The sequence below is a fragment of the Trichechus manatus genome, unplaced genomic scaffold, assembly GCF_000243295.1.
Source record: "Trichechus manatus latirostris isolate Lorelei unplaced genomic scaffold, TriManLat1.0 scaffold00022, whole genome shotgun sequence".
Taxonomy (NCBI): domain Eukaryota; kingdom Metazoa; phylum Chordata; class Mammalia; order Sirenia; family Trichechidae; genus Trichechus; species Trichechus manatus.
The window spans coordinates 8,743,925-8,758,742 of record NW_004443958.1 but is presented as its reverse complement, the minus strand read 5'-3'; the positions used below and the strand labels follow the sequence as shown (position 1 = coordinate 8,758,742).

General features: G+C 36.7%; 1 protein-coding gene across 1 annotated transcript in view; it reads left to right on the top strand.

Moving 5' to 3' along the window:
- The window catches only part of SNTB1 (syntrophin beta 1), a gene marked incomplete at its 5' end in the record, with an annotated part of 270,822 nt that extends 266,253 nt beyond the window's left edge, over positions 1-4,569 (top strand). The window contains one exon of the mRNA XM_004373027.2: positions 2,307-4,569. Coding sequence (XP_004373084.1) covers positions 2,307-2,399 — 93 coding nt within the window. The remainder of the gene's footprint in view (positions 1-2,306) is intronic.
- Positions 4,570-14,818: the final 10,249 nt, after the last annotated feature.

Below are 14,818 nucleotides of genomic sequence, written 5' to 3'. Positions count from 1 at the left end.
TGGATTGTATGGTACTTCTATTTCTAGCTTTTTAAGGAAGCGCCAAATCGATTTCCAAAGTGGTTGTACCATTTTACATTCTCACCAACAGTGTAGAAGTTGAACTTTTTCTCCTAAAGATGATGACTTAAAAAAAATAAACCTGTTGCCAATGAGTCAATCCCTAACAAAGTGGAAAAGAACAAGAATCAGTGTCCTATTTTACCCTTGGCTAACAAATTCAAGGCTATTTTTGCCTGTGAGGAAAATCATTTATGTCTAAATTTCCGCCTTTCTGCCTGTAATTATGACCTGACTTGGAAGATTTAGGAGGGACTGATTTTTTTCGCTACCAGTACATTAGGTTGCGAAGCTCAGTTTCAGACACAGCGCCCCCAATATTTAGCTAATGGGAAGACAGCAGAGATGAGTCCTGGGAATAGTAATAAATTGAGTCAGGAGATATCTGAGTTTGCCAGTTGTCCTGAGCAAGTCCTTTCATTTCTTTGGATCTGAGTCTCCCCATCTGTAAAATAAAGGGACTGAAGTAGGTAATCTTTTTAATTATTATTATTATTGTGGTAAATAGATATGTAACAAATTATTTGACGTTTCATCATATTGTTCAGCTATCACCCTTATCTGTTCCCAAATTAAATAGTCACCCTTAACAGAAGCTCAGTGTCCCCTAAGCACTGTAAGGTAGGTAACCTTTAACGTTACTTCTAAAAGTTAAGTTCTGTGTTAGTGAAATACAACATTGTAGTTAAGTGCCTGGCTTCGGCATCAGATATAGACCTGTGTTTGAGTCCATGTTTTCTATCTACTATAAGATCTATAATCTTAGAAAGTTTTGTAAGTTCTCCAAATCTTAGTTTCCCCTTATAAAAACAGAAATAATGACATAGGCACTTTATATGGATTTTGTGAGAATTAAATAAGATAGTGTATAGAAAATATTTAGCACAGTACCTGGTTTGTAATAAGGACAACCTTAACTTTGGTTGTTGTTGAGTCAATTCCAACTCATACTGACCTCATGTGACAGAGTAGAACTGCACTATAGGGTTCTCTTGGCTGTAATCTTTATGGAAGCAGATTGCCAAGTCTTTCTCCCTCGGAGCCGTTGAGTGGGTTCCAACTTCCAACATTTTGGTCAGCGGCTGAGCACTTAACCATTTGTGCCACCAGGGCTGTTTTGGCAGATACTATTATAGACTCGGAGCCCTGGTGGCGAAGTGGTAAAGAGTTAGGCTGCTAACCAAAAGGTTGACAGTTTGAATCCTCCAGCTGCTCCTTGGAAACCCTACGGGGCAGTTCTACTCTGTCCTATAGGGTTGCTAAGAGTCACGTTAAGAGTTCAGCTGCTAACCAAAATGTCGGCAGTTCAAATCAACCAGGCGCTCCTTGGAAACCCGATAGGGCGGTTCTACTCTTGTCCTTTAGGGTCACTATGGGTCAGAATCTACTCAACAGCAATGGGTTATGGTTACAGTTTTTGAGAGTCAGAATTGACTCAACGGTAACAGGTTTGGTTTGATTTTTGGTATTATAGATTCAGGTTGTATTCCCCAACAGTGTCATCATCAGAATAGAATTGGGGACAGCAGAAGAGAATAGGGAATAACTCCACCAGCTTTCCTGAATTAGGTCAGATGATAAAATTCGACTTCTGAAAGCATCTCATGCTCTGACCATGTGTTATTGTGGGGCTTGTAAGAACACACAGCAGGCTAAGACTTTAGAAGCTGCCTTAACGGAGATGTGACATACATGCCTACAATTCAAGAGTAGAAGGCAGTGAGGACAAGCTGTTAAATGTCGGTTCTGGGTTTTATAGCTTACATGGCATTTTCATATACAGTATCTCCTTCACGTTAATTACCCTGTGAGTTTGGTAGGACTGAGAAAAATGTTAAGTGACTTGTCCAGGATCATACAGCTGAAGTGTCAGAACCAGGACTCAGTCTCACTCTTCAGCTGTGAAACTTAGTACTGCTTCATGCTGTAACAAATCCACCGTAATATCGCTATTGTGGTACCAAACGGAAATGCTTTAGACTGTAAAGAAGGACAGGATCAATATTGGTGTTACTGGCATATACAGATTTCACAGAAACTGTTTAGGTAAAGAGATGCATGAGATGTAAGGAATAAGTTTAAAAAGGTATTCCTTTATCTCACTGATGGACAAGGATTTGAAAACATAATCGCTCCAGTCAACATTTAAAAGCAGAAAGTGCACAGTTTTGTAGGATGTGTACATCACTGTTATGTATCAATTATTAATTTAAAATCTCTCGTGCTCTCTTCTTTTGTAATTTCAGCAATTGGACCTTCATTCCTGCCCCAAGCCGATTGTTTTCATCATTCATTCCTTCCTGTCAGCTAAGATTACAAGACTGGGCTTGGTGGCTTGAACAGAGGGCGACTTGACTTTGCCAAAACGAGGCTAGGATGCCACCACCAAGTGCGCCGTTTGTAGTGAGCAGTGCACCCGATGAAGCATGTCACAGTCAGCTTTAAGTCTCAGGAGTTGTGTGTAACTGTCTCAGATGCCTTTGTCCTTTCCAGCAACTACAGAGGGTACCCTAAGGAACTGCCAAAAGGAACATCAGAATAAAACTGTCTTTTTAGAATAATAAATGGTTAAAGGGATGAGAGTGATTGGAAATAGCATAGCTTTTAAATGACAACCAAGGACATGACCATTAGAACAGCATGCACAGATCTTAATCATACCAGTTTCTAGGCAACTGGTTCACCCAGGTAAGCAAGGGCTGAATAGATGAGAAATGGACGTTTCACGTCTCTCTCCCCCCAGGTAACAATGATCCCTTGTTTTACTGTGATTTCTTTCCTATTCTAACTCAGCATTTCCCTGGTAGGGAGAGAAGAGCACTTCAAATGGCAACCCACCTTTTATTTAAGTATGAAGCAGCTTTTCTTTTTCTTCTTCTTCTTTTTTTTTTTAATGAATTATCTTTCAAAGATATAGAATGATTGGGAAGTGTTCTTATTAGCATATGCTGAGCAGGAATTAAATAAAGCATCAGATACTAATCTGAGTGGTAAACTGGTAGAATCTGAGCCAAAGTAGACTGCTTAAATTGCAAAGCTCTGCTCAAGAGTTGTGTGCATGGAAGATGATTAATTGTGGGATTACACTCACACCAAGGTCCGCTGTCTTATGGCCAAGACTGATAGCTTTATTTATAGAAAGCAAATTATGGGTATTTTTTTAAAAGATTATCATCTGATATCTATGTATAAATACATAAAACAACTCACATGGTTGGGGTTAACTAATTATCCCCGTCTCGTGGTTTTCAGTGGAAGTACTGAACAATTTATTGACCCTTGTTTTTGCCTGTGCTTATAGTGCATGCATTTTCAAACAGGTAATAATGCAGCCTCATTTAATTCTGGGTGATTCTGGGTTTTTCCATATATACCCAGTACTATAAACAAATCTATTGATAGCATCCGAAGTTCTTTCAGAATTCCAGGGAAATAATATAATGACCTGATATTTTTCTACAAGAGTATTTTCAGACAGCACATAGAGCATTATTGATTTAATGTTTTTGCTTTTGTCTTTCACAACGAATTCAGTCAAAATAACACCTATTATTTAGTTTTGGAATCACTTTTCTCAAAGCTTGAAAATTAGCTCTGGAATTTCTGTAAACATTTGTATCACTTCTTTCCCCTGTCATTGACATAGACAGATGTTCTGGGTTAGACCTGTGTGTTTTTTCAGAATCATATTTTAGCAAAAACCTATGCAAAGAGCTTTAAAAAGTGGTTTGAAAGGATCGTGATTTTGGTCACTCAGATGTATGTGTTTATTGAGTTGCAGAGTTTTATTTTAGATGAGCGTTTCTCCAAAGTATGTATCATGTAACACTAGTTCCAAGGGGGACTGGTTGAGTGGTGTTTATTTTTTTTTTTTGGAGGGGGGAGAATAAGGTGTTTGGTAATCAAAAATGTTTGTTCAATGCTCCAATAAAACATGTTAAACAGATTTCATGATTGCAGACCCCCTCAGAGACTTTAATCTACATTGTGATTCTTCAAGGGGGCATCTGGTATGCCATTCCTCACACTTACTTACACAACTACTTTCAAATGGAGCATCTTGAGAAGCTAGTATTTTATTACAAAAAACAACAACTTTGGAAAACGCAGCTTCAGGACATTGATTTTTTTTTTTGTCTCCTATTTTAAAATGCTGAAGAATGAAGTCCCAGCCTGAATATTGTAGGAGAGCTTTGATGCATTTGTAAATTAGATTGCACTCTTTCATTATATATTTTCAAAATCACTGGAATGTTGTTATACAAGATTATTATACTTGTGTGTATTGTAAATAACATATTAAAATACATATATTAATGCCAATAGTTTAATTCAAATATATGTAATCTAAGGTGCTCAGTACTACATGCAGTATGAGTTAATTACTCATAATTAAGTTGCAAAGATCCTATTATATATTTATAGACAAAATGATCACAATTACAAATATTATTTCTTCATCACTTAACCAGTTTTGGACTGATAAATGTCTGGGTGGGGGTCAACAGAAACTACATTCTCTGCATTTATAAATTTAATTTAAAATATTTAAATGCATAATAGTTATCAATAATGTATTACAAACATATAAACTACTGGACCCTGACAATACAGAAAAATGTATTTGAATAAAATGAATGAATTTTCTGAAGTAAACTAAAATGTGTTATTAGCAAGAAATAGAAAATTTTACTAAGAGAATTGTGTATACGCATCGTTTTTTTTTCTTCCACGTAGAAGTGTCTCATAACAGAGTGGCTATGATGAATCAATTTCAAATACTCATTATCTTCTCATTTTGAAGTCAAGTTATGATCACTTTACACTGTAGGTTTTAATCTTGCCTTTATGCATGTTAGTGTGAATGACACAAACTCCTAAGTTTAGACCACACATGGGTGCATTCAATGAATCAGGGTGGGTCATTGGGGGAATTTGTTTTTGTCCAATTCGCTCTGTGCCCAATCCATTTCCTGTTTGAACTGATAACTTATTAAATTCACGTTTATCTTTAAATGAAAACCAATACAAATGAATGATGTTTTAATCTGTCTTTTGTGGGAAGCTTTCCATTTGTCAGTAGATGTGATTAGATGGGCCCTCGGGTGTGATGAAGTCTGGATATAAAGAAGACCAAGAGGATTATAGGTATCAACTTTTCTGACTTGAACTAAGTGAGAGAAACAAAACCATAAATAAACCTGCTGAAAAGTATCTGAGGAGAGACATTTAATTAATCCTGTCAATTTATGGAATTAAAAGGCCACAAGCATGTCCCTTTGTCCAAAATGTTGTTGACCCTCCTGGGTTGAAAGTCAGAAAGAATGGTCTTAATGGTCAGAAAGATTCTCCTAAAATAACAGGCAGGGCCTTTCTGGCCCTTGTTACAAATATTACATATTCCATCCTGAGGAGACTGGAGTGGGCTGGGATGAGGGCATAATTTTTTAGTGTACCCTGATTTTTCAAAAATGTGCCTATGAATATCACATAAAATTTATATATGAATTAAATAAATATTCACCTCTGAGTTCTAATGGAGTTTATGTTACATTACAAAACTATAATATGATAGATTAGTTGGTGGCTTCATGATAGTTAGAGGGCTGTGAAAAAAAAAACCCAACCTGTTGCTGTCGAGTTGATTCCGACACATAGCAACCCTGTAAGACAGAGTAGAACTGCACCATAGGGCTTCCAAAGAGCGGCTGGTAGATTCAAACTGCCAACCTTTTGGTTAGCAGCCATAGGTCTTAACTGCTGCACCATGAGGGCTCCTGGCAACATCCTGCTGCTCTCTTTCTGATTAGGACTAGCCTTAAAAAAAAAAATGCCCTTGAGTCACTGCTGACTCATGGCAACCCCACATGTGTCAGGGTAGAAATGTGCTCCATTGGGTTTTCAATGCCTGATTTTTTGGACATAGATTGCCAGACCTTTCTTCTGAGTGCCTCTTGGAGAACAAGAATCTCCAACCTTTTGGTTAGCAGCCAAGCATGTTAACCATTTGCACCACCCAGGGACTACAAGACTGGCCTTAGAAGGTGCAAGGGTAAAGAGGATGCAACTAGCAATCTTTTTGTGTGCACGTATTGTTTTTCCCACTATTATCTTCCTTTTCCTTACTGGGTGCTTCTCAGTCTTTTTTTTTTTCTCAGTAGCTCTTTTTTGTTGTTGTTTTAATTTTATTGTGCTTTAGGTGAAAGTTTACAGCGCAAATTAGTTTCTCATTCAAAAATTTATACACAAATTGCTTTGTGACATTGGTTGCAATCCCCACAATGTGTCAGTGCTATCCCCCATTCCACCCCAGGATTCCCATGTCCATTCATCCAGTTTTCCTGTCCCTTCCTGCCTTCTCGTTTTTTGCTTTTGGGCAGATGTTGCCCATTTGGTCTCATATACTTGATTGCACTAAGAAGCCCATTCCTCACCTGTGACATTATTTGTTTTATAGGCCTGGGACCAACAGATGTATCGTAGATGGCCAATTGCAAGCTTTTAAGACCCCAGATGCTACTCACCAAAAGTAGGATGTAGAACATTTTCTTTATGAACTATGTTCTGCCAATTGACCTAGATGTCCCCCCAGACAATGGTCCCCAGCCCTCCGCCCCAATAACTCAAGGTGTTTGGATGTGTCTAGGAAGCTTCTATGACTTTGCCTTGGTCAAGTTGTGTTGACTTCTCCTATATTGTGTGTTGTCATTTCCTTCACCAAAGTTAACACTTGTTTACTATCTAGTAAGCGATTTCCCTTCCTCACCCTCCCCTCCCTTGTAACTATCAAAGGTTGTTTTTTTCTGTGTAAACCTTTTCTTGAGTTTTTATAATAGTGGTCTTATGCAATATTTGTCCTTTTGTGATTGACTTATCACTCAGCATAATGTCCTCCAGATTCATCCATATTGTGAGATGTTTTGTGGATTCATCATTGTTCTTTATTGTTACATAGTATTCCATTGTGTGTGTGTACCATACTTTGTTTATCCATTCATTTGCTGATAGGCTGTTAGGTTGTTTCCATCTTTTTGCTATTGTGAATAGTGCTGCAATGAACATGGGTGTGCATGTGTATATTTGCGTGATGGCTCTTATTTCTCTAGGATATATTCCTAGGAGTGGGATTGCTGGATTGCGTAGTATTTCTATTTCTAGCTTTTTAAGGAGATACCATATTGTTTTCCATAGTGGTTATACCATTTTACATTCCCACCAGCAATTCATAAGAGTTGCAGTCTCCCCGAAACCTCTCCAACATTTGTTATTTTCTGTTTTTTTTTTGTTTAGTGCCAGTTATGTCAGGGTGAGATGGTATCTCACTGTAGTTTTGATTTTCATTTCTCTAATGGCTAATGATTGTGAGCATTTCCTCATGTATCTGTTAGCTGCCTGAATGTCTTCTTTGGTGAAGTGTTTGTTCGTACCCTTTGCCCATTTTTTTTATTGGATTATTTGTCTTTTTTGTTGTTGAGGCCTTGAAGCATTTTGTAGATTTTAGAGATTAGACTCTTGTTGGATGCGCTGTACACAAGATTTTTTTCCCAGTCTGTAGGTTCTGTTTTCACTCTTTTGGTAAAGTCTTTTGATGAGCGTAATTGTTTAATTTTTAGGTGCTCCCATTTATCTAGTTTATCTTCTGGTGTTTGTGCATTATTAGTTATGGTTTGTATTCTTTTATGCCATGTATTAGGGCCCCTAGTGCTGTCCTTATTTTTTCTTCCATGATCTTTATTGGTTTAGGTTTTATATTTAGATCCATATTGAGTTAGTTTTTGTGTGTGGTGTGAGGTATGGGTCCTGTTTCTTTTTTTTACATACGGACATCCAGTTATGCCAGCACCATTTGTTAAAAAGACTGTCTTTTCCCCATTTAATGGACTTTGGTCCTTTGTCAAAGATTAGCGACCGTAAGTGAATGAATTTATGTCTTGGTTTTCCATTCTGTTCCACTGGTCTATGTGCCTGTTTTTGTACCTGTACCAGGCTGTTTTGACTACCATGGCTGTATAGTAGATTCTAAGATCAGGTAGTGTGAGGCCTCCTACTTTGTTCTTTTTCTTCAGTAATACTTTGCTAATCTGGGGCCCCTTTCCTTTCCATATAAAGTTGGTGATTAGTTTTTCCATCTCGTTAAAGAATGCTATTGGTATTTTGATCAGAATTGTATTATATCTGTAGATCGCTTTGGGTAGAATTGACATTTTCACAATGTTGAGTTTTCCTGTCCATGAACATAGTATGTCTTTCCGTTTATGCAGGTCTCTTTTGGTTTCTTGCAGTAGTGCACTTATTTTTTTTCTGAATTCATTTAAAATATACAAGGTTTATCCCATTGAAGCAAATTCTGACAGACTCTAACAAAAATATTAGTATTGTTGTTCCAAATTTATTAAATTGGATATAGCATCAGGATGAGTCTTCACCTAGGGCTAAACGCTTTCATTTTTAACTAAGTTTTCATGGGATTCTTGACCTGAACACCAAGCTCCAAATACTCAAATTCTCTGTTGTACTAGAACTTTGTTTGTATATAAGTTGCTTGTAATACATATAACATGGGCTAGGGTTTAGAAGTCTTTTTACTATTAGAAACTTTAGTAATATCAAGATTTGGTTTAGAACTTCAGCAATATTGAGATTAGATTTAGAATTTCAGGTTTAAAGAGACCTTGGATATCATCAAGCACCTTGTCCAAAATTCAGTCATTTGTGTCCTTGTGATTTTTGCCATATCCACAACCTATCTGTATGATTATTTATTAATAATTTTAGCAATACTATCTTAGCATTTTAGAGTATATGATTTGTTGGTAATATAGCAAAATAGTATATATACATATAAAAATGAATATGTACCATTAAAATTTAAAATAATGTTTGTACTACCTAAAGTAATCCCACATGCCCTATGATCTAGGACTACATTTTGGGAAACATTGTATAATATTCCACTAAACTCAGGCATCTATTCCTGAATATCCTTGGCAAGTGTTCACCCCACCTAAAATTGAAAATTTCCACGTATGAGCCTGGATCCTGGTTCCTTATCTTCCCAGGCAGCACAGGCCATTGTTGGATGGCTAGAGTTGTTTGAAAGTTCCTACATACTCAGAGCCAAAACTTGTGCATGCCCAACTTCCAGTCATCACTGTAACTCGACCTTAGAAGACACTGGATGTCTAATACCTCTTTCATATGATAATCTCCAGATATTTAAAAATCTTCTCTGATACCCTTTCCCCTTCTCAAGTTTCCTATTCCAGATCATTATCTCTTTCTAGACTAGTTTCCTTGAATATCACTTTTGATAAAATTGGCTTGAGATCCTTTCAGACCATTGTCCTGGTTGCCCGAGACAGCTTGGGTCTATTCATGCTGACCGAGGATAATAATTATTAGTGTTCTCTTACTCTCAGAACTGCCCTGGCCAGTATGGTCACCCCACTTACAAAGTTCAATCTTAGCATTTTAAATAAAGGGCTAGAGGAAGTAGGATGGGGCTTCTGAGTGTGAGAAAGCCGTTTAGCCTCATTATATTCTTATGAGAACCCTCAGGTTAGTCTGACTATATCCTTAGAATTGGAGGAGGAGCCATTTTATTTTGACACTTTTCTTCTAAATAATATTCTAAATATTCTTATTTAGAAATTATAAAATACATACATGTAAAAACTTAATTAAAGTGTATAAGGTAAAATTACCATCCTTTAATTGTTCCTTTCCTTCACAACTCTCTCCCTACATCTTATTTTAAAGTAACTACTGTTAATAGTTTGGCAAGCAATCAGGTATACATAATTTAATTTTTTAAACACAAGGAGTTGGTCCTTATTCTCTTTAAAATTCTATAAATTAATGCCCTGTATTAAAAGACAATCAAGGCTGGAAGCTACTGGGTAATGTACAATGATCTGGAAATGGCTTTAAATAGTACATTTAAAATTCTTTGTTTTCATCTTTAAAAAGCGAATTGACAAAGATTAAAACCTTCTATAATACTGGTCATTATGAGTTGGAATCGACTCAACGGCAATGGGTTTTTTATAATAATCAGTGATGGGAAGTAATTGGAAAACAGACATTTATATACTCATTAAGTAGGAGTATATTTGGCAATAATTTGGAGGGCAGTTTAGAAATATCCATGAACATTTAAAAATACATGTACCCTTTGACTTGTGGGAATTTCTTCTAGAGATATAATTTGCAAGTTCATAAAGACAAGTATAAGGATCATCATTGCAGCATTGTTTGTAACAAGAAGCTGAAAAGATCAATACGGCCACCAATAGCTAAACAGATTCTAGCACGCTCATACATTAGAATATTCTGCAGCTGTTAAAAATAATGATTTACCTATATGTGCTAATATGGACAAGATCTCCAAGTGCAAGTTCATTATATATATATAAAATGATCCCATTTGTTTTAAAAAAAAAAGTGGCTCTTAAGAAGAGTAGTATTGCCTCCCCTTGGGACATTTTGGAAATTTGTGGTAGTGTTATTTAACTGTTGTAGTGTTTTTGGGTTAAGAGCTACGGTTGCTAACCAAAAGGTCGGCAGTTCGAATCCACCAGCCACTCCTTGGAAACGCTACGGGTCAGTTCTACTCTGTCCTACAGGGTGGCTATGAGTCAGAATCGACCCGACAGCAATGGGTTTGGTTTTGGTTTTTAGTGTCATTCGGGCGCACTACTGGTGTTTAATGGACAAGAGCCAGAACTGGTAGAATTCCTGCAATATGATGGCAGTCCCCACATCAAATGAAACCATTTCCCACACAATTTTTCAGTGGTCCCTGTCATTCATGTAGATGAAAAACCTACATGACTCTGTTTTACATTTGAAAACATTTTACATTTTTTGACCGATTCTGTATATTGTAAATTTTCTAGAAATGCAACTACCATATATATGGAAGAAAGATTGGGTTTTTGTTTGGCTTAGGGTGTTACAAAGAGTTGTTCACATTTCGTAAAAATAGATCACCAGTAGAAGCTCTGTACCTTTGAGTCACCAATACAAAACACCTGTATTTGATGTTTATATCTGTCTCATTCGTGGTGAATCTAGGTAAAAGTCAAACATCTGACTAGTTCACTTTGTCTTCCCAGTATATTTGTATCCCAGTATCTCTATATTAAAATGCATGTTATTATGATTACTTTTTTAAAATTTCTTACCTTACAGTTAAAAAAAAAAAACCAAACCCATCGCCATTGAGTCCATTCTGATTCATGACCTTACAGTTAGGGGATGTTAATATTTTTAAAAACTCCTGAGTGTATGTAGGTTATATCACTGTATTGGGCACATCCTATGTATCTCCTAAGATTCCCTCAATGCCGCTGTCTCCTCCACCCTCAGCTGCTTACTCAACCTTAGGCACCACCACAGTTGGCTCTGCTTGGCCTAAGTTTCTGCCATACAGAACCAGCCAATTGTTTCCCTAGAAATGCTGCCTTTCCCCACCTCTCTCCTTGGTTGCTTGCCAGGCAGCCAGACTACTGGGATGCATACGTGACTTTCTCGCTTCTGTCATCAATTCCAACCTTGGGTTAAAAAGCTACATGGCAGGGCATAGGAACTGGCTTCCTGAGAAGCTGGTAAAGGGGTCAGATGGTGAAACCCAGAATTGTGGGAGATTTAAATCCCTGTGGGGCTGAACAGGACAAAACAATAGAAAGGAGCCTAGCAGCTGAATAATCTCCCTGCTTTCTATACACGTCTCTGAGGCCTGGTTTCTCCATACACCATATATCCTGAGACATAGCCCATGTGGCTGAAAAAGACACCTGCTAAGTGTCTGGCTGTGTCTCTTGGGCCTCATGAAGCAGTGGTTAGTGTATCATCTTGCATTCCTTTCTAACCTCCTCTACTTTTTTCTTTTTTCCTTCACTCTCAGAGCCCTCAGATAGCACTTTTCAAAGAATAGCATCCACACTCAATCCTTGACTCAGCCTTTGTTTTCTAGGGAAATAGGGCTAAGACCATTATTTATTAAATTAATTTCATGACAGCCAAGGAGACATAAAAACTACAGGCAGTCCCCGGATTGCAAATGTACAACCTGTAGTTAGAACCAATCCCGTAAAGCCTGTTGTATTAAAAATTCAAGGTACATACACTGGTTCGTAATAACAAAGGGGTGCTATTTGCCACATGCATCAAAACATTATTAGTATGTTCAAGATGTTTTAGCATATCTGAAAGTGTTTATCTTTTATGCATAGAAAGGTACACTTATACTAAAACAGACTGGACTTATGTTAGATACAAACTAACTGTTCTGACTTGTGTACAAATTCAACTTAAAGACAGAGTTAGGAACGGAACTCGTTCCTAATTCGGGACTGCCTGGGACTGCCTGTACTTATAAAAAAGAGGCGTTGGCTACCACGCAGATCAAAAAACACCCTCTTTGGGAAAAACCTCTCTCCCATTTACCTCTCTACTCTACTGTTGTAAGCAAACATAAAACAAATAAATATAATAACTTATTGATGGCTCAGAGACAACAGTCAATATTAAATCACATAAAGAGTCAGACCATGATGGCTTCAGCAAGCTCCTAAAGAATCAAGAAATTTTCTGGAGGAAGAGAATTTCTTGGAATTACCAGAGGCAGAATACAAAAGATTAATATACAAAACTCTTCAAGAGATCAGGAAGGAGTTCAGGCAAAACACAGACCAAGCTAAGGAACACACAGCAATAGAGGAGCTTAAGAAGGTTATTCAAGAGCGTAATGACAAATTGAATAGGCTGCAAGAATCCACAGAGAGACAGCAATCAGAAATTCAGAACATTAACAATAAAATTTCAGAATTAGACAACTCAATAGAAAGTCATAGTAGCAGAATTGAGGCAGTAGAAGTCAGAATTAGTAAGATTGAAGATAAAGCACTTGACACCAACTTATTTGAGGAAAACTCAGATAAAAGAATTTTTAAAAATGAAGAAATTCTCATCATTACATGGGACTCTATCAAAAGGAATAACCTACGAGTTATTGGAGTTCCAGGACAGGGGATGGGGTAGGGATAACAGAAAATACAGAGAAAATTGTTGAAGATTTGTAGGTACAAAACTTCCCTGATATCATGAAAGATGAGAAGGTATCTATCCAAGATGCTCATCAAACCCCACATAAGGTAGATCCCAAAAGAAAGTCACCAAGACATAATCAAACCTGCCAAAACCAAAGATAAAGAATTTTAAGAGCAGTTAGGGATAAACGAAAAGTCATCTACAAAGGAGAGTCAATAAGACTAAACTCAGACTACTCAGCAGAAACCATGCAGGCAAGAAGGCAACGGGATGACATACAGAAAGCTTGAAGGAAAAAAATTGCTAGCCAAGAATTATATATCCAGAAAAACTGTCTCTCAAACATGATGGCGAAATTAGGGCATTTTCAGATAAGCAGAAATTTAGGGAATTTGCAAAAACCAAACCAAAATTACAAGAAATACTAAAGGGAGTTTTCTGGTTAGAAAATCAATGACATCAGATAATAACCCAAGACTACAACACAGGACAGAGCAACCAGATAGGGAAGTCACAAAAATAAATCAAAGCTAAAACACTGAAAATAGGGAAACAGATGTCAATATGTAAAAGATGACAACATTAAAATGAAAAAGAGGGACTAAAAAATGTAGACATAGATTTTTCATATGGAGAGGAAGTCAAGGCAATATAAAGAAATAAAAGACTGGTTTCAACTTAGAAAAACAGGGGTAAATATTAAGGTAACCACAAAGGAAACTAACAATCCCATACATCAAAATAAAAAACAAGAAAAATAAAAAGACTCAGCAAATACAAAATCAACAACAATGAAAATAAAATACATAAAGAAAAATGACTCAGCACAGAAAATTAAGTGGAACAAACTGTCAACAACACACACAAAAAAGACATCAAAATGACAGCACTAAACTCATACCTATCAATAATTATACTGAATGTAAATGGACTAAATGCACCAATAAAGAGAGTGGCAGAATGGGAAAAAAAATACGAACTGTCTATATGCTGCCTACAAGAGACACACCTTAGACTTAAAGACACAAACAAACTAAAACTCAAAGGATGGAAAAAAATATATCAAGCTAACAACACCAAAAAAGAGCAGGAGTGGCAATATTAATCTCTGACAAAATAGACTTTAAAATCCACCAAAAGGATAAGGAAGGACACTATATAAATATTAAAGGATCAATACACAAGGAGGACATAACTATAATAAATATTTATGCACCCAAAGACAGGGCTCTCAAACACATAAACTCTAACAGCATTGAAAAGAGAGATAGATAGTTCCACAATAATAGTAGGAGATTTCAACACACCACTTTTGGTGAAGGACAGAACATCTAGAAAGAAGCTCAGTAAAGACATGGAAGATCTAAATGCTACAATCAGCCAACTTGATCTCATGGACATATACCGAACACTCCACCCAACAGCAGCCAAGTATACTTTCTTTTCCAACACATGGAACATTCTCCAGAAGAGACCACATATTAGACCATAAAGCAAGCCTTAAGAAAATCCAAAGCATTGAAATATTACAAAGCATCTTTCTGACCATAAAGACATAGGACTAGAAATCAATAAGAGAAAAAGCAAGGAAAAAAAATCAAACACATGGAAACTAAATAACACCTTGCTCAAAAACTACTGGGTTATAGAAGAAATTAAGGATGGAATAAAGAAATTCATTGAATTAAATGAGAATGAAAACACA